At 40.2% G+C, this 26,916-nt stretch overlaps 1 protein-coding gene and 1 non-coding gene across 3 annotated transcripts in view; both read left to right on the forward strand.

The window, feature by feature from the left end:
• Window positions 1-26,916, forward strand: part of AFF2 (ALF transcription elongation factor 2) — a 563,946-nt gene that overhangs the window by 155,438 nt on the left and 381,592 nt on the right. For both annotated transcript variants that reach the window (XM_056130207.1, XM_056130208.1), the window contains exons 2-3: window positions 15,628-15,748; window positions 25,322-26,179. In XM_056130207.1, coding sequence (XP_055986182.1) covers window positions 15,628-15,748; window positions 25,322-26,179 — 979 coding nt within the window. The remainder of the gene's footprint in view (window positions 1-15,627; window positions 15,749-25,321; window positions 26,180-26,916) is intronic.
• On the forward strand, window positions 15,319-15,482 carry LOC130038464 (U1 spliceosomal RNA). The gene has a single exon (XR_008794697.1). It is a non-coding gene; the product is annotated as a U1 spliceosomal RNA (small nuclear RNA).

The following is a 26,916-nucleotide window of genomic DNA, read 5'->3' on the forward strand; positions in this document are numbered from 1 at the left end:
AGATGACTTTTGTGTGTTGTTGTGTGGATAGACAACTTGAGTTAGAATGTTGGTGTATACTCTGTGAGATATGATAAAGTGAAGCTTGCTTCTAGGAATTCTTGCTGACCTGGGGAGGTAGTTAAAATGGCACAGTTCTGAGTTCAGCTTCCTAGTTTGGGTTCATGGGACTGGAGTGTCAATGCTTTTTAAGGCAGTAAATTACTCTGGAAACATTAATCACTGGCTTTTCCAAAGAGGAGTAAACATTTAAAATCCTGGCACCAACCACGTTTATTTATTTATTTATCTTCAGATGATTTGTAAAATCCAATCACCTAACAGAATAACACTACTGCAAAATACGCGAATCCCCCACCCAGTCAGACCCAAGTATCTCCTTCCTCCCCTTATCCTCGATCAAAGTGCAAATATTGGAGGAAAAGCCTATCTCTCAATAGGAGACAAGAGAGGATCTTACCTGAACAGCAAATATTTGTATCAGTGTCTTTCTCTTCCCTGCATGTGTGTGGAAGCTGATGAGTGTGTGTAAGTGATGTGATGAGACTTAAGAATGGTTTCCGCTCTGGTGGTAAAACTACTGGACACTCTCACTCTGCAGGCTAAGCTTGCTTCTCCTAGACTCACTCTTTCTTTTCTCAAGATGTGGAGTAAGTGTGGCTGGCACTTTCTTTTTCATCTTAATTGGTATGTTGGCTGTTGAACTGACTGTGGGAGTGCTGGCTGTCGAGAAATTTCTCTTTATTCAGAGGGGAGACTCCAGGGGAAGTCACAAATGTGCCGGCAGACACTATCATCGCCCCTTCAGTTGTAATTGTGATAGTGATTACAATGATGATAGCTACAGGAGCAGCTACTTGATCAACAATAATGTTGATTTAAAAAAATCAAATACTAAATGGTGGGGCATTGTCCATTTTTATCCAACCACTCTTCTTAGAGCCAATGAAAAGTGACAGAAGGATTTTCATAACGATAGTCGGCATACCTAGCATGAGCATTGTTAACCAAACTACTATCACTGATGCCATTTACATGTGTCACGTTTCAAAAGATGAACGTGTTGTTTTAATTTGCTTTTTAAACATCCACCACTGGGTCTCCGAAGCATTGAAATAAAACAGAAACAGTTCATTAAAACAGTAGAAAACTATCTGGCTATATTGGTCACAACCGCTTGCAAGCATTTTCGACAGCAACCCTCTGTTGAAGAGAAAATTGCACAAATTGCCAGTTATTATCATTTTTAATAAATAAACCTTCTATCTACTTTCTCCTTCCCTCCCTCCGGCTTCGATGCGATTGTGTTCAACAAGCATATTTTCAGTGGGACCATTTCTATTACAGAGTGATTGAGCTCTGATTTACACATCAATTACCTACCTTCATGGAGATTTTCATGCTCCCCTAGCTGACATCAATGAAGCATAACTGCGTCAACGCTTTATTTCATACCAGTTTTGGATAACTGAGACTGATAACTAATCATTCCGAGAGACAACGTGCTATAACACAGGAAACAATAAATACTTCCCTTTGAAATCTCATCTATTCTTTACGAGCTCACCATTCACAGTCTTATCTCAGTCATCCATTTCTTTCTGGAAGACTCCTTCTCCTCACTTGGTATCGCAAGTGCAATTCGGGGTTTACCCTTGAATACAAGCATTTGCCAAGACCATAGTTTTATTTCCAGCTTCCCCAAAGATTAGGAAATCTTGTTGCATTCCTGCCAGGATTGTTGATCAATTTCATCAGACATCCCGTGGACCATCAGAGGCACAGAATTTGGCTGCATCTTTAATCTCTTTTTCACTCAACCATGTTTGTCCCATGAGATCCTTTTTCGAGCTACCAGAACTCGCTGATGTGGAGAATGTGAACTCTTCCATTGCTCAAGACCCAGCTGGAATGTAGCTGTCTGATTTTGTTCCCTGACACTCCCCACTGCACTTTGTTCTAATATTCGTGCACTCTGATGATTTGGGAATGGATTTACTTCTCTCCGGGGCAGCACATTTCTCCAAGGGTTTAAGTGAGTCCTTTTGTTTTTACCTGAGCATCTAGAATGGTGTCTGGTGTGATTATAGGCTCCCAGTCAATGTTTGTTGAGGCAAATTAATATATTAATTGATATCTTTGACAACATTTGTCACTGAACTTGGGCAGAAAATATGTTTTCCTGTCATGTGTTCATCCAGTCAGTCAAAAAATATTTATTGAGAGCTGAACACTGAGCTTGGCACTTTTCCAGATAAATGGGACACAGCGATGCATTATTCCTCTCTGGTGACAGTTTCATTTAACACCCGCGGCTTTCTCAGACAGAGCTGGAAAGGGGAGAAGGAAGGATGAATTGGAAAGCTGAAGGAGAGTCCAGCCAGCGTGGAAGGGAAAAGAATGGATAGCATGTAATTTGGTGTAAAAAATAGAGAGAACCCCTAAGATCTTGATTAGCTCCTCTCTGATGAAGCTCCCTCCACTTCTTCCTGACTCAGAAATGCAGACTGGGTGTATGTGTTTGCCAGGGCCGCCATCACAAAGAACTGCAAAATGGGAGGCTTAAACAACAGAGATTTATTTTCTCATAACTCTGGAAGCTTGAAGTCTGAATCAAGATGTGTGAAGTCAGTGGTGTGAGAGAATCTGTTACAGGCCTCACTGGCTTGCTGGCACCACCCCGTCTCTGCCTTCTTCCATACAGAACATCCCCCTGTCTGTGTCTGTGTTTCCTGAGCCTCGGGCCTTGAGCCATGTTGGATTAGACACTGAGTGCAGTGTGGCCTCACCATAGTTTATCAGATTGCCACTGCAGCCGTTTTTAATTCCACCCAAGTTCACTCTAAGGTAATGAGATACAGAGGCGGTCAGGATTTCAATTTTGAGGAGGCAAACTTCAGTCCCATAATGCCAGGGGTGGGGTCCATCCCATCAAGGCCAGAGGGTGAGATGCAAGCCAGGGAAGAGTCAAAGCTGTGGTCCATGAGCAAACCTGCAGGCTTTCCTTGTGAATACCCGCTTTTCTATAGTCTGGGTCTTCTGCTCCTCGCTGGGTGCTCTGGCCAGAGTACTAAAGGTTCATTGAAAGAAGAAGGAGCCTAGAGGGTAGACATTTATTTATTTATTTGCTTTTTGGGTCATATCCAGTGATGTTCAGGGGTTATTCCTGGCTCTGCACTCAGGAATTACTCCTGGTGGTGTATGTGGGACCATATGGGATGCCGGGGATTGAACTGGGTCAGCCGCCTGCAAGGCAAATGCTCTACCTGTTGTACTATCGCTATGGCCCGAAGGGTAGACCTTTAGGGGTTAGAATTTTCCAGGGTAAAACTTTGTCACTACTTGGGGTCAAATGACTTGGTGAAATATTAAAGAAGTCAGCTTAAGACTGTCCATTCTGAACTGCTTGTTGAGGGTATTCATTTTCTTCAATTTAAAGTAATTCAGACTGTGATTCCAGAGGAAATATTGTTTAAATTAAGGAGGCCTTGAAATTGTCTTGCTTACAGCTAAGTGAAAATAAAACACCCTTTAAAAGTGTCATTTATAAGAAGCCAGGTTCAGTAAAGACTTTGTCTTGGAAAAGAAAACCTGATATTTAATGGGCATCCAGGAAGCTTTTTTTCATTTGAATGACAGACTTGTTCCATAAAGGTTGACTGCAGAAGCAACAGATAAAGAGCTGGGGACGTGGACCATGTGATATGAGCAGGACACCCTGGGGTTGGATGGAGGTTTCCAGGATCCATCCAGGGCTCAATGCCCACCTCCAGGCAGGATTCAAGGTCCTTTTGAGTATATGTACTGCCAAAATGAACATAACAAAGTCCTTTTGAGCCATTGTGAATACCCTGAGTTGCTCCCTGCTTCCCGCCTTGTGAAACCCTGCGAGATTTTTGATTATACAAGCATATTGGCCTCTCCTCAGTGCACATCAGGATTTAGATCCGGTGGCTTTTTACAGCTCAGCTTTAGCATAAACTCTGATTAGTCTAAAGAGAGAATTACAGAGGAGATAATTTCCTATTAATATGGAGTGCTGGAAAATAAACAACCTTTGAAGATCAAACAAGAAAATAGTAAAAATTATGATTCTGATTGGCGATGAGGCACAGGGTTAGCTGCTTACAGGTCTACAGGTAAAATTGTTTTAGGTGATTTTGATTTTCATACCATCTTATCTTGCGTTTTGGGCTCACAACTGGCAGTGCTCACGGTTTACTCCTGGCTCTGCTCTCAGGGTTACTCCTGATGGTGCTTGGGGGGTATCGGAAGTTGTAGTTTGAACCAGGCTGAATTGATGCAAGGCAAGTACATTACCCACTGGACTATTGCTCACCCCCATCATAAATTTTGAACCAACTCAAGCATCATAAATACAGAATTCAGTGTAATTACTCATTTAATTTGCATGTTCTTGCCTTGGGGTTCCATTAACGCCCTGTGTGTCTATAGAAAGTATTTTTCTAAAACTTCTGAGTTATGCACTTATCTACTGCTCCCTTGGTTTGAAATTGAATGTGGGCAATTTGTGACACCTTGGTCTGTGCTACTGAGAGGTCAGTGAGCCATAAGGAGGGAATGAAAAGTTTGAAACAGGGATGCCTAAATCACCATTGGCCCCACGGGTATAGAAAAGAAAAAGATAACGAAATAAAGAAAGTAAAGAAATTGAGGGGACAAGGGAAAAAGATATGTAGATGGGAAGCAAAGGAAACAGGGTTTAAGGGAATCCTAGTTCATCAGTGATATAAAGCAGTGATTTAGCTACATATACAAACCACAGAGTCAGCAACGCTGAAAACAAGGGATACAGACTTTAACAATCAAACTTAAAAAAAATGTAACGGTTAAGGTGGTGGGCTGGGGATGGGAGAGAGGTTGGGATGTTATCCTAAGAACTGTGGTGGAAAGAAGAAGACACTGGTGATGGGATAAGTGCTGGAACATAGTTCAAGTTCTAACTCACCTATAAATAACTTTGTAAATCATGGTGTTTAGTAATTTTTTTAAGGTGACAGTGAATCTCATTTTCAGTGAATGGATTTCGAAGTAAAGTTGCCTTCAAATGATTGTCTATAAAAATAGAAACCAGACACTTAAGAAAATGATACAGAAGTAGAAAATAAACTGAGATCCTTAACAATCTATTGTGCATTAGAGTCTTCTTGCGGTAGGGTACCTGTGTGTGAACAAGGAGGGCATTCTTGACATGGGTCAAAGGAGATAAAGGCGTCTGGTGATAATGGGGACTCCAGGACATTCTGAACTGCCTAGGAGTGGAGGGAAAGGACACCTTTTAGGAAGATAGATATCACTCTCACACACTTAGGGGACATTTGACTATGGTTCTTAGCCAACAGTTATATTGTACGAGGACAAAATAATTTAACTTCAGTGGAAACAAAACGGTGCTTTTAAAGTACATTTTAACAGACTTCTAGAAATATGTCAGTATGTTGAGAACTACTGCAAGCAGCTGGGAGCCTCTTAACTTGCCGGAGACATTGTCAATCTACACAAAAGTGACACATTTCCATTAAAATGGAATATTCTAGAAAATGAGACATTTGTGTACTCTCCAAATATTGTTAATATTCAACATCTATTTGAATGTTGTCCTGTGCTGCTGTTCTGTAAAGAATCCATACCATGCTCTATGAAGCCCTATCTAAGCTGAGATTTTCTATAGGGAATTTAGATGAATTGATTTGGGGATTTAGGTCACAGCCGGCAGTGCTCAGAGCTTACTCCTGGCTTTGCATTCAGGGATCGCTCCTGTTGGTGCTCAGATGACTGTATGTCGTGTGGGAGCACAAACTTAGGTCAATTAATGTGCAAGGCGAGAGCCTTACCTGTTGTACTATCCAGCAGTGCCAGGAATTTATGTCTTTGACATCCCTGATCCAGTTGTACCATTTTCTTGTCTGACCAGAGCTTATCTGTGTCTCTCCATGAGTACCATTGTCTTTTACCTGATAGCATCTTTTTGGGGGCTATAGAGTGGCCTCTGGATTTCAGCCACCTGATTATTCTGCTTCCAAACCTTCCTAATTGTGTAATAGTGGGTATGTTAATCTCCCTGGTCTTAATGTGTTTCAGTTTCCTCATCTACAGAGTGAGAATAATTTCTCATTGGAGATTTTGTGAGGATTAAATAAGGTTATACTCATCATATGCCTTGCATCATAGCAGGTATAAAGCGATGATTTAACAAAACGTAACTACTAATGTCACTACTCTTCTGAAAATCAAGACTATTGTTCTAATATCTGCTTTACAGAACTTCAAGACATTTCCAGTGACATGTCAGCAATGTAGATTTATGCATATTAGGATTCATCTGTTTCCTAAAGAAACCTAGTTCTTGATTTATCTTTAGGCTAAGTCCCTCATATACAGGGGCACCCAAATTCGATTTTTGCTCGAGCGGGCCCAGTAACGTCTCCATTGGAGACTTTGTTGTTACTGTGTTTGGCATATCGAATACGTCACGGGGAGCTTGACAGGCTCTGCCGTGTGGGCGAGATACTCTCGGTAGCTTGCCGGGCTCTCTGAGAGGGGCGGAGGAATCGAACTTGGGTCGGCCATGTTGGCTGCGTGCAAGGCAAACGCCCTACCGCTGTGCTATCGCTCCAGCACCCAAATTCATGCATTAAATAATTTGATACATAAATTGTCTTTTTTTGGAAGTAAAACAGATTTTATTTGGAGGATTTTTGAAGGTGTGGAGGGATGAGAGTGAGGGGAGACAAAGAGAGAGAGAGTGAGAGAGAGAGAGAGAGAGAGAGAGAGAGTAACACATTCAAGAGAGAACACAGGCTTCTCCAAGGGCGGAGAGAGCCCCTACACATATCAGATAGGGAAGCATAAAAACACACATCTCAAGAGGGGAGATGCGGGTGACACATGTGGTCAGGCACCACATACACCCGGCCAAGTGGGTGCAAGCAGCACACGGGCTCAGGCAGCATATGCACCCATAAATTCTCTTATATGTGTGAAGATCAGAAACTGTTTTATCTTCAATTTCTGTGATTAACTGCAGGGGATATTCATATTGTTGGCTTGGAGTTGACCTAGGCATGAAGACACAAAATCTTCGTGGGTGATTTTCACCTACATCAAATTTAAGAAGCAGATTATAGAAGCTTGACAATTTATAGATATTTTAAATGAAAAAGCTTTTATCTTAAATCTTATGTCAATATTGATTTATGAATTAAGTTCAGTTTCTGGTGCAGATCATGTTGAGTCAATTGAGTCGAATTTTCAGAAAAGCCAATGAAATAAACCTTACCTATTGCTGTTATTAGACAGATTTTAGAGCTTGCAGCAATGAAAATTTTGTGGGGTAAATGTATTGCTGTAAATTGCATAATCAGTCTTGTAGCAATAGTATCTCTGACCTTTGGGGATTACTGAATTAGGCAAGGGGTGCCCCGTGTGCGGCTCTCATGAGCTGGGTGAGTGGGGACAATCTCCAAGAGTCTTAGTTTTCTGTTCTTCCATGAAAGTAATTCCTTACTTATTAGCTAATTTTGACTAGTTTTCTAGGTGTTCCCGAGAAACCAACAAGTTGTTGGGCAGTAAAGCTTTGCGTGATGAAGGCAAAGTCTGATCAGAGGGGCAATACTCTCACGCACTGCATATGCACGCACTTATTTGTCCAAACAAACTCCTTCTTCACTGTTATAATCATGTTTACACCAATCCCATGAACAGGAATGAGATGACGGATTTTCCATTTAACAAATAAGGAATCTTAGAAATGTGAAGCAATTTATTAATGATCGAGCAGGTTTCAAGGAAAAGAGATAGAGTATCAGCTCAGATCTTCTGTAGCTTGACAGCACCATTTCTAACATGGGCTGAAATTCTTTAGAAACAAAAGAAGCTGTTTCACGAGTTGGTGTCAGGTTTAGTTACTGCAAGGCTTTCCCCATGGCTAGATAGATTCAATTTTCTGTGCAGCTTAAGTATTTGCTATTTGTTCCAGGTATCATGACAACCATTTGGGGAGCTTGGTAAGCTAGTCAAAATAATTTTGTGCTAGCTTAAGCTGAACATGTTAATATGTTCACCTCTGACTGTATTTAAAATTATTTACTTATAGGAAAGGTTTGCTGTGTTCACCTGTAGCATGATATAAATGATTTAGAAACCAGACCTATGCCTTCAAGACTAAAAGGTCAAATGGCAGACATAGAGAACCACAGTTGTGTCGTTATAAATCCATCTAATTGAACCACTTAATGAGCGCAGTGTAATATTGTATGAGGATCATCCATACAATGGGGATATTGTTCAGCTATAAAAGGCAATGAAGTCCCGCTCCCCACCACAATGTGGATGACTCTGGAAAACATTATGCTGAATAAAAGAAATCAAGTGTGAAAAATCACATGTATAATTCCACATATGTCAAATCTCCAGAAGAAGCAGATCCAGGAAGGTAGATTCCTTACTCAGGACTGCATTGGTTGAGAGGACTGGAGGAGAATGACTGAAGTTACAGTGCTTCTTTGGAGGGTGATAGACCTCTTCCAAAAATATATTTTGGTAACAAAACTCTGTGACTATACTTCAAGACACTGGATTGTATGCACCAAATGAAGGTATTGAATGATGTATGAATTATAAATCAGTACAAAGCTATTATCTTAAAGAGGGAAGAGAATGAGAGTGGGTAAGATACGGATGATCCGAGGCATGGCTCTTAGTATGTCTGCCTTAGTCCACTGGAGGATGGTTTCATAAGCTCTTTGGATGAACTGAATCATTCTGATCTCAAAAGTAGAGTGAGTGGGTTACCCTAGTGTGCCCCATCCCGAGCAACAGCTAGTCTGGCTCCAGTTAGGACTTCTGGGAGCATTGGTGTATACATCTTTTGAGAAAGCAGTTTCAAGGGAGCTCTGAGAGTGAGGCCTCCCCCATTTCCTGAAGAACTAAAGGAATTGGCATGACTAGATGGGCAGCTGACAGATGTCCAGAGTAAATGTCTTATGTGTTTTCTCTCCTTTTCATTTCCATCTTGATATTTTTTAATGAGAGCCAGTGTCTGTTGGCAGAGTCCATTTGCTGAAGAGTGTGGTTATATTTAGAGGCCTCAAAGAGTTTTGCTGTCTAAGATGACTTAGAGGGTTTACTGATTTTAGAAACTATTTCAAGACACGTTCATATCTCCAGAACCAGGGTTCTCTTGAATTTCCCATAAGTATATAAAATAATGATGGCCTGTTTTTAGCTTCTTAATAATAGTTTTGAGGTTAGCAATTTACATAGAAATGTTTTTTGCTATTAGATAAAATATCGAACTTGGAGATGATTTTTAAGGTAATGACTAGTAGAGTTTTTTTAAAAAAAAAAATCTAAGAGAGTCTATGTACAGATTATATCGGTGCCAAATTCAGGACTGGGTTAGGAAAAAAATTAAGTATCACTTGGAATTCTGGAACATGTACTAAGTAGAAATGTGCACACATTTTGTGGAAGACAGAAATACATTCAGAAGATTCACGGAGAGTGATTATAGTTTATGTTTGTCCCTTGGGTGAATTAAATATGTACTTTGATGCTTTTATAAAGATATTAGCCAAAAGAAAGGTGTTTTAGTGACAGTAGGATTAGAAAACAAGTGAGATGCAATTATTTACCTTCAAGTACATCATAACTACACTGAATTCTGCATTGGTTAGCAGGGTTTTTAAATAACCTTGTCATCTTAAAATATTAGTGTTTATTTAAAAATGTTTCCCCAGTGAGCCTTGTGAAATAGGTAAACAATGATTTTTCAATTTTATGAAATATAAAAACCAAATGAACTTAAGCTGATTTTAACTCTCTCTCAGTTTCTCCCTACATATGTAGTTAATTTTTATAGTCCCTTTAGGATCAGTACATTTTGATATAAGGAAACTTTTAAAAACTTGAATCCAAACTAAATCCCTAGAGTTTTTCACTACTGGCAATTTCTAATCAAATCAGTTTAAAGTAACATTAACCAATGAGACAAATACTTATTCAATTTATTCTTGATTGTGATGGAAACATGGGATTAAAAGGAACTTGTGGTTTGAGGAAGAGAACTAGTTTGGGGATGGAAAACCTGGTTCCTGCCTTTTACCTTGACCACAAACCTGCTGGGAAGCCCATTACCTTTCTAAGCTCGATTTTCTCACCTGTAAAATGAAGGGTTCAGGGCAGCATGATTGCTAAAGTCTCTTCCTGCTTGAACAGCATCTGTTCTAAAAGATTAGACTGAATTGTCAGCCCAAACGTGCTACTCCTGTGAGCCAATGAGGGTAACATAATTGAACTTTCTTGAGCTTGTGTGTCTCCATGTGACCTAGGTTTTATTGACTCATCCATGTACCTGTGGTTTCTAATTCTGAAAATAAAAGTTCCCAGACATGTGAGCAAAGGGGAGAAGGCAGCTGGAATAGAAAAGGGATCACTAAGAAAAAGATGGCTGGAGGAATCGGTCGGGATGGGAGATGTGTGCAGAAAGTAGATAAAGGACAAAACATATGACCTCCTGGTGTCTGTATTGCAAACCATAACGCCCAAAAGTAGAGAGAGATTATGGGGACTCACATCTGCCATGGAGGCAGAGAGAGGGTGGGAAAGGGGGGTTATACTGGGGATATTGATGGTGGGGAATGTGCACTGGTGGAGGGACGGGTGTTTGATCATTATGTAATTGTAATCCAAATATGAAAGCTTATAACTATCTCACGGTGATTCAATAATTTTTTTTAAAAAAATTCCCATACAAGAGAACAGGCTTCAGAAGAAGAATAGGAGAGGATCTGGGAGAAGATGGAGAGATGAAAGTGCTGAGCTTGAAGATGGAAGAGAAAAGGTTACACCATCCTTTTCCCGACATTGTTCAGAACCAGGCCAATTTCACCTCATCCCAAGGGGGCATTAGTCTCCTCCTTCACAAGGAGAGTTTCTTTTGCAGACTAAGAGGGAAACAGAGTGATGGGGGAGAGCAGAACAAAAAGTAAAAAGTCTCATTTTATTTTTTATTTTTAAATTTTTATTAGTGAAACACCATGAGGTACAGTTGTAGACTTACAGGTTTTTGTGCTTAGGTTTCAATTATACAATGTTCGAGTACCCATCCCTCCACCAGTGCCCATTTTCCACCACCAATGATCCCAGTATCCCTCCAATCCCACCCCCATCCCACCCCACCTCTGTGGCAGGGCATTCCCTTTTGTTCTCTTTCTCCTTTTCGGTGCTGTGGTTTGCAAAAGAGGCATTGAGTGGAAATCATGTTCGGTCTATAGTCTAATTTCAGCATGCATCTTCCATCCTGGGAGGATCCTCCCAACACCCCTTATTTGGTGCTCCCTTCTCTATCTGAGCTGCCTTTTCCCCTAGCATGTGCGGCTGGCCTCCAAGCCGTGGAGTGAACCTCCTGGTACTTATCTAGGCTATTCTTGGGTGTTAGTCTCCTATTTTGTTACATTATGTTCCCCAGATGAATGCAATCTTTCTATGCCTGTCCCTCTCTTTTTGACTCATTTCGCTTAGCATGATACTTTCCATGTAGTGCCACTTGTATATAAATTTCATGACTTCATCTCTTCTAACAGCTACATAGTACTCTGTTGTGTAGATGTACCAAAGTTTCTTTAACCAGTCATCTGTTCTTGGGCACTCAGGTTTTCTCGAGATTCTGGTTATTGTAAACAGTGCTGCAATGAACACTCAAGTGCAGATGTCACTTCGTCTATACTTTTTTGCCTTTCTGGGATATATTTCCAGGAGTGGTATTCCACAGTCCCATTTTTAGAGAGGAGTTTCTTGCTCTCACACCTTGCATTGAGGAGAGTAGAGGGAATACAATGGAACTGGCTCTTTCCCCAATTATGTACCTCTCTTTCAATATATATATATATATATATATATATATATGCGGCAGAGAGAGAAGCCAAAGACCTTGGGCCAATTAGGAGTCAATTTAATTTTGAGTGTTTAGTGGATTTTATGTGATATAATGTGACAAGTTTCATTATATCTGTGGGGAAAAAAGTTGGAAAGACATCTTCACTTACTATGAGTTGAAGAGTCCTTGAGTTGAATGTGAAAGTGCGTTTTCCTGCTAACAGGACCAATTCACCGTGTCCTCATCAGTGTGAATAAATTTGAATTTTCAGACCAATAATATGGATGATTAATTCATATTTCTGGCTTAAGAATTTCCTGGCGGGTTCTGGAGCACCCCACACGCCCCCACCCCTTCACTTTGGAAAGTGAGCTGGGACTCTAAAAGTGCGTCAGATCATCAGGGACAGACACGCGCTCAGACGTAGGCAGCATCACAGGCTCCAACACAAACCTGCCTGAGTCAGAAGAACTTTAATTGAGTAGATAAAGAGGTCCTCATAATTATAAACTGCAGTAGGTATAACAAGAGGCTAAATACATAGCTGTGGTTTTAATTAGCTGGTGCTTCAAATTAGTAATTTTGGTTTCAGTCAGAAATCAGTGACGTTGTACAATGTGAAAGCCTCATCACCATGTAGTTCGTTCCTCATTATACCTCTCCGTGTGAAGTTTTCAAAACACGACCATGCTGGGCAGAAAAGGAAAGAGTTGGAGATCTTTGGTTGTGTTCCAAGAGCAGTGGAACTCTATGGAGATTAAATTCATTCTCGCCGGAGATATGAGAATTAACTGTTCTTTGTGATATGTGTTAAAAAAAAACGCAGCAGGCAGTTTTCTTGCAACATATCACACCCCTGTGTATGCTCAATCTGCTATTCAAATTTTCACCTGGCATTTGGGTGGCTAATGAACTGACATCAGAGCTTCCTAACCAGTCAAACCCAGGTCAAAAGCCCCATGGCCATTTATTTGAAGGGTTCCCTTGCAAGTTCAAGCCGCTTCCTTTTCTTTTCCTCCTTTTTTCCTGTTAGGATTTTAATTATTTTTCCCCCCAGGAGAACGAAGGTGGTTTTCAAAGCCAGGAGACCAAAGTCCCTCAGTTCTATTCGCGAGAGCATTAAATGTGATCTAAGGGCCTGTCATTGTGGGCCGTCAGATGCAGGGTTTAGACAGCGTGCTGGAAATCTGACATCTGGCTTGCAATCTTCAGAAAGGTGACACTTTTACTCTTGTCTGTTCTGGAGTATTCTCCACTATGGAATGTAGAGAAAGGAAATGCCCCTCTTTTTTTTTTAATAAAGAGAACCCCTCTCACCCCATCAAAAGCTACTTTAAGTTGCGACTCCACCCCACCTCCTCACACCCTTTCTTACCTTTTGACTAATGATGAGCTGCATTACACTCAGCCCGCGACAGAGCTGAGTGGAATCCTGTGCTCCACACGTTGTGGACTGAGTAGTCACTCAGTCACTGAGGACGTTATGGCTCCTGAGCACTTCCACATCTACCTCGAGCACAAAGATATTGTGCAAGATGGCAACTGCCTGGGCTTCAGGTCTTCCTTTGGAAGTGGGATTGAGTGGATGCCTTGCTAACGTGACACCCACGAATGACATCGGTCACTGGGAATGATGTGCTTGGTTTCTCATACCGGGACTTGTCTCTTGACAAGGCTGGACCCAGATGTGAAAACTGGGTTAAAGCAGGGATTCCGAAGATTCTTTCTCCCAGATGGTGATAACATTTGCTGAATGCTATCAACTTGTGAGTGGCTCAGGGAGTTCTTGTGTCTGCTATTGTTTGCATACCGAAAGCATAACATATATGGACCCATCTTCTACACAGGGCTACTATTTTGGAATGGAGACATGAAGTGTTCTTGATCCAGAAGATAAGGCTATCAAAGTCACATTAAGTTTGTCAAAGTGGAAAAAGGTGGCTGCTTAAGTGTAGTGGTGTGTCACCCCCTGTATATCCACATCTAGTTATGATGCAAGGGATATTGCCTGCTCTGAGCTCTTATTTTGTAAATTAAAGTTATGATACTCATGAGCAAAGTAGGCTGCCAATGATAGGTATTAAGACTTGGGGTGTATTCAAAACTTGTCAAGCGCACTCCTCTATCAGTATATCTCCTGTAATTCTTTTAGCTATTATGTTCATTTGCATGTCAATTATCTAATTAAGTCTTAACATGGCGGTATTAACATGAGGAAGGAAAGCAACATTTATACTGCACCTGCTAGGCATTTTACATACAATTTATATAATTCCAGTCTGCCCAGCATAGATGCATTCATTTTGCCTAAGATAATAATCAAAAGCAGTGAAAACATCTCAGTTGAACAAAATACTATCCACTACTGTGAAATGTACAGATGAGAGTCTGATATGTGCCATCTTGCATGACAAAGAGCCTGTTATTTTTTAAAATAAAGGTACATTCCAGTCAGTAAATTCCAGCCCCCTCTCCTGCACCCAATAAGTACTCCTTAGATATTATCTTGAATCTTTTGTACTGATGCTCCAATAGGAAAGCCTAAAATGCCAGGAGGGTCACCGAGTTACTTAGGGTTTAGAAAACATTTATCTGAAAGGTCATTCAAAACTTTTGCTACCTCCTCTCATGGTTGGTAGTTTGTTGCGCAAGCCACACCCCTTGGTTTGTGAAGTTTCCTCAAAAGACTTTAGTCATCCATGGTGCAGACTATAAGGGAGAACTAAAGCAGCAACAGTAACAACAACAACAAGGAGTGTGAATGGCTGAGTCATTTTATTTATTTGTAACTTTCTGGTGATGTCATTAAGGCAGACTAATTGGCCCTGGGATCAGGGCAGATTTTCACTTTATCTGCTATGGAAATACTTGGATAGTTCCATTTCCTTAGGACTGTATGAGATGTGTGAATTCTCTTCCCTAGCAGTAGACAACACAATACAACTTGAATTCTGTACCTTCCAGCAGAGTGGATTGATATCTGGGCCATCTGTAACTGGCTGTGTCAATCAAGCAAGGTCAGCGGAAGAAGATTTTGCCATTCCTGAGTGTCGCTGAGTCCATCTTCTAATAAGCCAGTTTTTGTTTTCTTCTGCATATTGTTAAACTGGGCTGTAGTGATAGCACAGCGAGTAGGGTGTTTGCCTTGCATGTGGCCGACCGGGGTTCAATTCCTCTATCCCTCTTGGGGAGCCCCACAAGCTACTTACTGAGAGTATCCCGCCCGCACAGCAGAGCCTGACAAGCTCCCCATGGCATATTCGATATGCCAAAAACAGTAACAATAAGTCTCACAATGGAGACGATACTGGTGCTCAATTGAGCAAATTGATGAACAATGGGAGAACAGTGCTACAGTGCTATTGTTGAACTGGCCAGGACCTTAAACCCAGTGGGAGTAAAGAAAGGAATCTGCTCCCATACTTACCTGGCAAGTGTGATACCAAGCCCGTGAAGGTGGTTTTCCCACGGTGAGCCTTATCCGTTGCACTCTGGATGTGCTAACCCCTGGGATTTCCCCAAATATAGGAAACTAGACCTCAGAATTTGTGGTAATGGGGGACTGAGTTCGTGATTGCCTCTGAAAATAAAAAGGAAAGGAATCTGTTCCTTATTTGGATAACCTATTTGGATAACAGTGACTTGTATATATTTTAATGGTAACAGGGGATATGGATGATTTACGTAACCAATATATTTCTCATTTTGTGTTTCCCTTTTCCTTTCAGTCACTATGAACAAGATCGCACTGCTCTTAAGAAAAGGGAATGGGAGAGGAGGAGTCAAGAAGTCCAACAAGAAGACGACCTCTTTTCTTCAGGCTTTGATCTTTTTGGGGAGCCCTACAAGGTAGCTGAATATGCATGTAATTTACCTTTCTGGAAAATGGTTGCTGGTTACATTTCTGAATGCACTCATCATCATTTAATCTATTTTTAAAGCACCCAAATCACTTTCAGGAGAACTCATTTGACAAATGAAACATATACATACACTATTTTGGGGGCAGTTGCAAGATTCTAAGGAAGTCTTCAGAGAAAAATGGCACTTTCTTTGGGGAGCATAGTCAGATTTGGAAGGACCTGTAATGTTTCCTCTCTCCAAGGAGCCTTTCACAGTGCAGTGTTTCCTACAGCAAGCAGTAAAGTCTCCACTTTGATTATCAGCAAGGCAGCCCCTGAAGACTTCATCAGCATGTCAATTACTCTGTCGATCTCCCTTCCCAATCAGGACCATCCATTGCAGGACAACTGCTTTTCTTTTCCATTTTAGCTGCTGTTCGGTGGTTTGAGCGTTCTTTGAAAATCACTGTTCTAGGAAACAGAGAAAAGCCAATCATTTTTTTTCTGGATGTAGTTAATAATCATGGGTTAGAAGATTGCCTCAACCAGCGGGAATCGTTTAGCTAGGTTGATTTTCTGGTTGTTTTGTGGCGAGTGTGTAGCCTATAACGATCATACTGTTCCAGCTGCAGTATTGATTTCACAGGACTGCTTCTGAACTTTCTATTTGTGGTAGGGTTTGGGGGGGGTGAAGCTTGTAGAATTGCAGGAAGCAGGTTGGTTTTGACTGAAATTTAGTAGCAGGGTCGTTTTCTGTAACAAAACAAAACAGTCTAAGAGATAAAAAACAGCAGTAAAAACATTTTCCGGAGTTGTGAGTTCAGAAAAGCCAACATTTAGGGAACAGTGACTTCTGGAAAGGGGAAGTTCTTAATGAAGGCGACAGGGGCTTCACCCCAAGCACTACTTTGGGGTGAGGAGGGACCTTTGTATTGGTGTTTGGGGAGATTAGATTCTAGCTGCTGCCTTGTTGGAATGCATAAGCAGCTCTACAAGGAGACTCCAAGTTGCCTTTTAAGTTTTCGAAGCCTGATGAAGAGACTGAGGAAGCTGAAACTACCAGTTCTCAATTTGTCAGTAATAGCATAATCCCTAAGATGGTTTTCATTAGCCAGCTGATTTAATTTGTGTACTGTTGTTGAATATGTGTATTTGGAGATGCGATAAAGTTGAACAAATGTTTATTAAAGTCACATTATGCGCCAGTTTCATTTTAGGCAAGGGTAGAAAAGGAAGTAAATCCTTGTCTTCAAGGATTTTCTTATCCAGTGACAGAAATTATCAGGATGAGTAGGGCTTGAGTACATGGTCATTTCTAGAGAGCAAAACTGGTAAAAGATTGGTGAAGACTTTGTCCTTACAATAGTTATGGGCAGAATTTGACATCTAAACAGAAGGATACTATAAGCTTTGAAGTCGTAGCACGTGGAGGAGAAAGATTTTTGATGCAGAGATCATGGAAACTAGGGTGAAGGGAAACTAGAGACAGAGAAAGATTCTGTTGGAGTTGGCAGGCAAGATGTAAGGTAGAACAGGAAGTTAGAATGATGGGATGGGGTTCTGCATGGATCCTGGAATGCAAATTAGGAGTGAAGTATTCCCTGCTTTCTTACTTGAGATGATGGTAATACAGAGGGTAGCATGGATGTGGGTGGTAGTATGAATGGTCGTATGAGTAACTCGGTATTCATGAGGCAACAGTGTTGATGCTTTTAGGGAAAAAATTATTTTGTGCAAATAGGGATGGAGATGCCAGTGGAGTAGCAAGGTAGAGATATCTAGAAGGTATTGATAGATGGATCTGGAGTTCATGGTCAAAAAAGGGAATTCCCTATCATGTTGGTAGCTGTGAGAAGGACAAGGAGAATTCTTGTAAGTAGCAGCCTTTAGAGGATAAAGTAGGTGGTGAAAGCAGAGGCCAAAACAGGAAACTAGAGGAAGGAAGGAATGACCAGTGGGGTCAGTAGAGAACTTGTGAAGAATCATTTAATAGAAATCAATGGTACAAAGAGCTTTATGCTGGAGGGCTTTGCCAGTCACTTGAGTCAAGGAGGTCAGAAAAGGTCAGAACTGGAAAGTGACTGTTGGATTTGGCAGTCAAAAGATGATTAGTGACCTCAGGGCGAGTCATTTTATTTGTTGATTGTGGTGGTCAATGTGGAAAGCTAACTTGACAGGGCTGAAGAGTAAATGGAATGTAGTAAAATAATGAGAGGCAGTGAATACAGACGTGATCTTGCAGCGAGTGTTTCTTGGGAGAGAGGAAGTAAGATCTGAAGGCAAGGGGAGAAATTGAATGGAAGGAAGTGTGTTAACAAGAGAAACAAATCTAGTGAGAGATAGAAAGGAAGCTTTGTCCGGAGGAGAGGAAGGTGCTGAAAGGAGGAATGAGGCGAGGCCAGAGTCCATGCAAAGGGGAGTACATGCAAAATGGAGATGTGTGAAGAGTAATGAGCCCTGGGGAGGAATTAGGAAGGAAATATTAGAATGAGATCAGCACAGGAGTGCAGAAGAAAGATGGGGACAAGAAACTGTGGTGTCCATTATGTCCCAGAAAATGGAGGAGTGGCCAAAAGAGAGTGCTTATCTTTTCCTTTTGTGAAAACCAGCAACCGGCAGGTGTGTTTTCTACCTTGTCATTGCAGGGGTTAGGAAAATGAGATGTCCTGACAGGAGTCATCCTTGAAATCCAGTCTCTACTTCCCATCTGGCACTATTATGAGATAGAGAAGCCTTGGTTTATTTTCCCTTTATACTTTTAAATTCTGTTAAGTTAATGATCTTGTGTCTTTAAGGCAAATGCCATCTTTGGTGAACAAGGGCTCTGACATGAGGTGCAGTGTATTTTGTTGCCTACCTACTTTAAACAGCCTCAATATTGTTAGATGTTTTCAGTCTCAACACTGTGAGACGTTTTCATAGCCTGTCTTAATAGAACATGGTTCTTTCAGGCAGACACACAGATGGCACCATCTCATCGAATGCAGAGCCAGGCCTTTTACCCTTAGGATTCCTAATGGGAACCTGTATGTGTTCTTGAGTCAAGACTAGGAAGGAGAGGGAGACTGTTCGTGCTTAGATGACCCAGTAATTCTGTTTTACCATTGCTTTGATGTTTGGATGTCATCCTGGGTTGTGTCTATGTTCACGGATCCTGGGGAAATCATTGGAAAGTAAGTATCTACTTTCCTCCATATTATTATACTAAAACTGATATGTTCCTCAACAATACCACACACTTGGACAGGTATGGACACTCTTGGAGGGTATGGACATTCCAAACGCATTGGGAGCTCTCAAACTTGCTCCTATTTTAGTAGTAGAGATGAGGTCATGCACAAATTCTTCCAAAGTATTGTAATGGAAATGCTTGTCAAATTAAGAAAAATTCCTCCTGCTAGATCAGGACTTACAGGATATTTATTCCACCCTAGAATCTTAAAATGTAGCTTGATCACTTGTCTAGTTGTATGGGTGGTTCATAGACTAGCCAGTTGACACTGGTCCTTATGACTCACTGGCCTTTAGGAGCAGAAAGTTTAAAAATGACAATCTCTTGAATTCTTGGCTGACTTATTGCTTTTCTTTGCCTTGACTCTACCATTCTTGAAATAAGCAGAATGTTGACCAGCCTTAAATTTGATGGGTAACTCCTCTGTGGATCTGCTTTGTTGTTTATAGCTTTCAAATCTGAGTTTGGGCTGTGTGGTTGAAGATATTTTCAAAAACATTTGAAAATATATGAAACCATTTGACATGTCTAGGTTAAAGCACAGAGGTCAGAAGTGATGAGAAACTGGCTTGTGTTAAACACCAGCTGTGTTCTCTGGATTGTAATAAGACTTTATATATGTGCTCATTTAATCCTTACCCTATATGGATATGCCTTTTTCCTACGTTTACCATCAGAAAGTTTAAGTACAGAGAGTTTAAGTGACTTCTTGATTAACTTTTACTCAATTGTAAGTGGTGAATCTAGCAAGACCCAGTTCAGGATGATTCCATTTTGGAACAGGAAGTTGTGTGCCCTCTAAAAAAGAATAAAAAGAACTAGTCAACTTACCTTTTGTATATATTTGGAGAGGAAATTCTGTCTCTGTGATTTATGTAGAATTTCCTTTATTTGGAAATAAAAAATAATACTTGGCAATATTAATAGTGTCTGATACTATTCATAGCGACAACATTTTATGGATCACCAAGAATGAGGAAACCAAGGCATGGCTTACCTAAATGCTTTGGGTGGGAGCAGGTAGAAACCAAATTGAGACAGTGCAACAGTTCAGCTGACTGACATAGTTGAAAATGAAGTGAAACAACCCAAGAAACCTTGCTTTAAAATCTATAAAGCATTCTACAGATTCAAGTACTATTGTAATTTTAAGTAGGCCAAAGAAAGAGCAACCTACATTAGAGAGATTAACTACACAAAATATTGGAGTTAGAAAAAGGAATCACTAAATCACATACATTAGCCACCGTGAAATAAAAGGGGGGAACGGGCCTCTAAACTTAAATTACTTTGCAACTTTTATTAAAAAGAAACACTCTGGTACCATGGCTTCACACACATTAGTCTTGTCATGAAATTGTACTGATTTGTAGCTAGCACTAGATGCAAACTGAGGCAGCTTGCTGAAGCATTTCCTGAAGTAATAAGAGGCAAAAAGCTTAAATGAAGGAGTGCTGTTAGTCATGAGCCACAAACCAGATGTGTAATTTATGCCTGAAAATACTTGGAAAATGCATTTCCTTGATGATAGAGAAATTGTGATTACTTAGAAAATAATGACTGCTGAGGTTACCTTTAAGGCATCAACCAATTATCTAGAATGGGAAATATAGAATTGGCCAAGCTAAAAGAAACCTGTAATTGATTGAAATATCTAGGTTTCTTTCTTTCTTTTTTCTTTCTTTCTTTCTTTCTTTCTTTCTTTCTTTCTTTCTTTCTTCCCTCCCTCCAACCCTCCCTTCCTTCCTTCCTTCCTTCCTTCCTTCCTTCCTTCCTTCCTTCCTTCCTTCCCTTCTTTCTTTTTCTATGTCTTGTTCTTTCTCTTTCTTTCTTTCTTTCTTTCTTTCTTTCTTTCTTTCTTTCTTGCTTGCTTTGTAATTTTGCTGTGTTTTCAATAAACAATGTCAAGAATACCTTGTTCCGTAATAGAATCACTAAGACTGGAGGATAAAAGAGACCAATTAGTGTGAATCAGAATTTGCTATTATGTATAATGAGAATATATTGTGTAGGTGTATGCAAATTCATTTTTTTAAATTTTTGGGTCACACCTGGCAATGCACAGGGATTACTCCTGGCTCTGCACTTAGGAATTACTCCTGGTGGTGCTCAGGGGACCATATAGGATGCTGGGAATCAAACCCGGGTTGGCCGCATGCAAGGCAAACGCCCTACCCGCTGTGCTATTGCTCCAGCCCCGCAAATGTATTTTAATCCCAGTTGGCTGGTCTATCCATTGGAACTCATGTCTACATGTGGACAAGTTGAGAAACATGATTGACAACTTCTCTCCTCCAATGCTGGAAAGGCAGAGAGATTTTGTGTTGTTTGAAGATTGTTGAATAATAGACTTTTTTGAGGCTTTTTCTCTGTGTATATATCTGCGCCTCAATCGATCTCTTGAGTATTTGTTTTATGAACGACCATGGTAACTCTTACTTGTAGCCATAGCACATCTGTTACATAAAGCATGTTATATGACTGTCCCTTCAGTCAGTAACTTAGAAAGTTCTCACCAATGAACTCAATCTTGCATTGTCTGCTGTCCAGTTTCAGTGACCTGGCTCTGAGACCATTGTTCTCTAAGGAAGTTATTCTAAGGGAATGATACCCTGCCATTCTTCTAGGTTATCACAGCTCCACACCTATGTCATTGGGGAGCAAGGAAAATATACACCTGGAGCTATCAGCCTAGTTTCTTAACTGCATATGCAAACATGCCTTCGCTGAGTTAGACTTTATTGAAGAGCTCTTACTATTTTAGTGCTCATAAAAAGTCATTTGAGGAACATCTTTGCATCATCTGTAAAATGTGTGCTGAAAAATAAAGGTTTCCTTCAAAACTTCTTATAAACAAGCCAGTGAGAGGAGTTTATTTTCTCATTGTGGTATCTGGCAGCTTTTTGTCTCGTTTAGTAAATTCGAATATGCTTTCATTATCAAAGAGAATTCTTTATACTCTGAAAATTTTCCCTTTTTGCCTTAGCTACTAAGATGCTCAATGTTTAATGGTCATTCATAATGATCAAATTATTTTGAGTTTATATTTACGTGATTTTTATTTAAAAGTCATTGCAAATACGTTATTTTGATATCATCTGGTTATAAATTATAATGATTCTGTTCAATTCAGCAGCAGTTTATTGGTACCTAGTATGCACCAAATTTGCTGCTATGTCTGAACAATATGAAGACAAAGAAAATATAGTTTCTGATCGTTTAGATTTTACAGCTTTAAGCAGACGTAAAATGTTATAGCTATCGTATGCCCTATGTAATGGGAGGTTGCTTTTCTAGGTTTATTCAGAGAAAATTTCATTTTTCTCTAATTTCATTGGTGTAAAAACGGTTTTAGACACTAACCAACTGAGAATTTCTCTTACTCTCCAACCTACTTTGCAATCTGCATTGGAAAAGAATCTGAGCATGCATTAGAGATCCAAATCCTTAGTGAATAAGAAAACCTACTGAGGTTTTCTCCACTGAAGACATCATGGGCATTTCCCTTTTACTTACTGCTGAAAGAGTAACAAGAGTGTGACTAACATACTCGTAAGCAAATGGACCTTGAGGTTCTTGGGTCCTAATGACAGTAGCCTGAAAAGGTGAATGACTTCCTAGGCTTTCAGGTATTCTAGTGGTCTCTACGAAACTCAGAAACATGTTCTGATCCTATAGATCTGTTTCATGACAATTTTATGAACTTTCATTCAAGTTTAATACATTAAACTCCTTTGAGCTTCCTGGTAGCAACCGCAAAAAGGAAAACTTCAGCAGTTAAATCATTTTCTTTGTAAATTGGAAAGGATATCCTAATCCACAAAATTAAACAGTGTAAAATATAGGTATTTAAATTTGAAACTGAAATGATAATTTTCCCCTTGTTGGGTTAAATTCTGGAAAATAGCCAGATATTTATTAGTTACCATTAGGTAATCATCTGCCCCTAGAGGAAAACTGTTTGAGAGGTCAGAACAGCCCTGTAAGTATTTAAAGCTTGTATCAAATTCTTACTGGATCTTTGACACAATGGGATCTCTTTGTTTTGAGTTTAGGGATTGAACAGAGGGAATAGTTTTGGCTGCTGCCCAAATGGTTCATTGTGAAACTCTGTCGAAGGAGACAGCTATATACAAAGAGTTTATTCTTGTCTTAGCTGAAAAGTAATTTCTGCCAATAAAATCAACAAACTTAGGGACGCTCAAGGAGTAAGAGTGATTTTTGTCCATTTGTACCTATGAAATACGCTGCTCAAGCTCTGAAAATGGAGTGATTACTCAGCTGAGGACTATATAGAATGTTAATTGTTTAATCACCAACCATTTCAGCACCAAGGATACAAACGATGCAATATTAGATGTTCTTTTAGATGAGAAAACCCTGAAAATGACATGTCTGTTTTATTTCTAAAAGTTCCCATACCCCTCATCCCTCGTAGCATACGTAGATATATAGCATACTTTTCCTTAATTTTTCAAGTCCTACTTTTTTTCTAACTGCCCTCATGTCTTTGAATATGTCTGTTATGATTTAACTAACTGTAAGTTGAACACTTTATACAATCTACGGACCTCATGCTGATACCAATGGCAAGATCCCCAGTTTGATTTTTCTCTCTGATGTTCTTTCTCAGTATCCTTTCCTGGCTTCTCTTCTTTCCCCGATTTCTTAACAACTGATATTGCTCAGGTTTCTCTCTCGAGTCCAATCTTCTCATTCTATATTTTCTTTTCCTGGGTGATTTCATTACTGGCACTTCACCCTTTATTCATTTGCATACTCTCTCATTTTCACATACAGAGAACAGCACACAGCCAGACAGCTTAGGCTTAGACAGAGAACTAGAGAGAGGTACACTCCCGGTGTATGCAGGAGACAGTAGAGTATTAAGGTTGAGTGGGAAATCTTATCTATTAAGCATCTATCTTCCGTGGAGAGTTTCCCTCTCAGGAGGTGGTCTCTACCTCCAGTGCAGAGAGCATAGCCCTGGCTACCAGCACGTGGATGCTAGAGGAGGCGGATATTTTCTCACAGAGTGGCCCTGCTGCCAGCTGGCTCTGTGGACACTGGTAGCCTTCTCTCATGGCAACATCTTGGGCCAAGAAAATGCAAAAGGAATGCTTGCCCTTCTGTACACAGCAACGTGCCTTGGTAACAGCTTTTAATCGTAAAGGACAATATTTTAAAAATTATTTTTAATAATTAAAAATAAGTAAATAATTAAGTATCATTTGGGGTCCACTCCCAGCTATGCTAGACTGAATGTGTGGTGCAGAGTATGGAACCCAAAGCACTGCATATGCTTGAATTCACATATCTGGCTCAAAAGCAATTTTTGAAGATGAGGGTCTGAACTTTCAGTAGCGTTTTCAAATACACAGCTATTCATTAGTTTTAGTTATGAAAGCTGTGCCTTATGTTTTAAAAAAAACATGAGGAGCTTAATTATTTTTTAAATCCATCAGCAGCCATTTAAAGAGTTTAGCCTATAGGGATTGGTATATAGCTGGAATGTTGATTGTCCACCGAGTGATTTAATTGTCAATATAAACTTTGAAAGTCAGACTTTGTTTTGATTTACCTAAGGAACTGTTTAAATTCTTGAATGGAGTTTTGTGAATCATTGAAAAGACACAGGAGAGCTTGAGTCACTGTTGATGCACAATCGCGCCATTTTAAAGTAAAGAGCATGAATCATCAATCTGGAAACACAGGTGCCCCAGAATATGTAGGCAGACACCACTAATTTATACATACAGTTCTTTGATTAGAAGGAATTAGATTCACTTTAGTCATAAGTCAGCTCAATTAGATGTTGTTTAATCCATGCCTTTCTACACCAAATGTAGTCATGGTAGTAGAATTTAACAAATTTCCTTCTCCAATGGGCTAAGCCTTTCTCGTGGCACAATGTAACACAAAGGGCTGTTTTGTCAATATTAAATGCAAATGGAACACTCCACTATAAATACACTGATCACTAACCAGCAGTTGTTGATCACAGTGTAGAAATTAACATTTCAGTTCAGACAACGGACAGTTTTTGTGATAAAAAATTATAAGTGAGATAGCTTAAAACTTTCTCCCAATAAGCATGTCAAAGGACAGACCAGGGAGGAAATGAACACTAATCACAAAACTCATTCAAAGAGACTCTTTTAATCGCGTTCTTGATTTTTTTCTTACATGGCACATGAAAGTTTTAAAAGTCTATGACAGCATGAGAATTTTAAAGCACCCTATATTATATAGCTAGTGTATTTAGGATGTCTGTTTGAAACATTAACGATAGGAAACACAAACCTATTCATTCTCTCTCCTCCCACCCCCATCTTTTTGTTATTTTAGACAAACAAAGGTGATGCACTTGCCAACCGAGTCCAGAACACGCTGGGAAACTATGATGAAATGAAGGATTTGCTAACTAACCATTCTAATCAGAATCACCTAGTGGGAATCCCAAAGAATTCTGTGCCCCAGACTCCTGTCAACAAAAATGAATCAAATTTTTTCCCAGAACAAAAGAATCGAATGATCCCACCTCCACAAGATAACACTCACTACTCCTCGGCACCAATGCCTCCGCCTTCCGTCGTGATACTGAATTCAACTCTGATACACAGCAACAGGAAAACCAAACCTGAGTGGCCACGAGACAGTCACAGCGCTAGTGTTGTACCGGCCAACCAGGCTGGGAGCCAGCCAAATAAGGTGCAGACCTCTACCCAGGACCAACTCCCGGCCAGACTGGAAGACTTCTTTGTCTACCCAGCTGAACAACCTCAAGTGGGAACAGTTCAAGAACCAAACCCCTCTGCTAAGGAAGACAATGCTCTCCAGCCCAATGTGGGGGATGCTTTCAAAGAAATCTTTCAATCCAACTCACCAGAAGAATCTGAATTTACAGTGCAAGCACCTGGGTCTCCCCTAGTTGCCTCATCGTTATTAGCTCCCAGTAGTGGCCTTTTGGCTCCGAACTTCCCAACAGGGCTCTACTGCAAAACAAACATGGGGCAGCAAAAACCAACTGCATATGTCAGACCCATGGACGGCCAAGACCAGGCCCCGGACATTTCTCCAACACTGAAGCCTTCCATTGAATTTGAGAACAGTTTTGGGAATCTGACATTTGGATCACTCTTGGATGGAAAACCCAGTGCAGCAAAGACTAAACTACCAAAGTTCACGATTCTCCAAACAAGTGAAGTAAGTAATTTTTAAAGTTTTGTCTTATCTCTTTCTTTTTTATAAATTCAGTGCTCTAACTGCTATAATCAAGTATTCACAAGCAGCTCTTATTTACCTTCTTGAGCCCTAGATGAGACTCTTCAAGGTCAGAGTCTGAGTCTTGATCTTCTGTCACTTGAGACTTGACTGATTAGCACTCTGCACATGCAGTTAAATCTGCATAAATTGGAATGACAAAAGACAAGGTCAGTCTGAGTGAATGGAAATTTGGAGTTATAAAACAGTTGCAGAGAATGCTTTTTGTAGTAAAAGTACATACAAATTAATAACACTGGAGATTTTAATTGGCCAGAAGCATTTTGAGGTCCATGAAACCATTGTGAGTTACATTAGGTCTTCACTAGCCAGTGGCATATCATAAAACATAAAACACAGAAGTTGCGTGAGATACAAGAATGTTCAAGTATGATTTGCTAGAACTGGAGGTGGAAGGCATTCTTTAAGAATCTTAGTTTCTTGAGTACTTGCAGGGATATTCCTTGGCAAGATCTTGATGGTATCTTCTGCATCCCTCAGTTTTCCTTTCTGCATCATCTTCGTTCACAGGTACCTACATAGTCCTCTTTCACTACCTTGATCCCTCTGGTCAAAGCCAAAAAGGTATTATGCTCAACCAGAATCCCACTGGGTTTAGAGTGACTAAATGTCCTACCTGTCTCAGGAATCATTTGCCTTATAAAAGAGAAGTCTGGAGG

The sequence above is a fragment of the Sorex fumeus genome, unplaced genomic scaffold, assembly GCF_029834395.1.
Source record: "Sorex fumeus unplaced genomic scaffold, SorFum_2.1 ptg000075l, whole genome shotgun sequence".
NCBI classification, from domain to species: Eukaryota; Metazoa; Chordata; class Mammalia; order Eulipotyphla; family Soricidae; genus Sorex; species Sorex fumeus.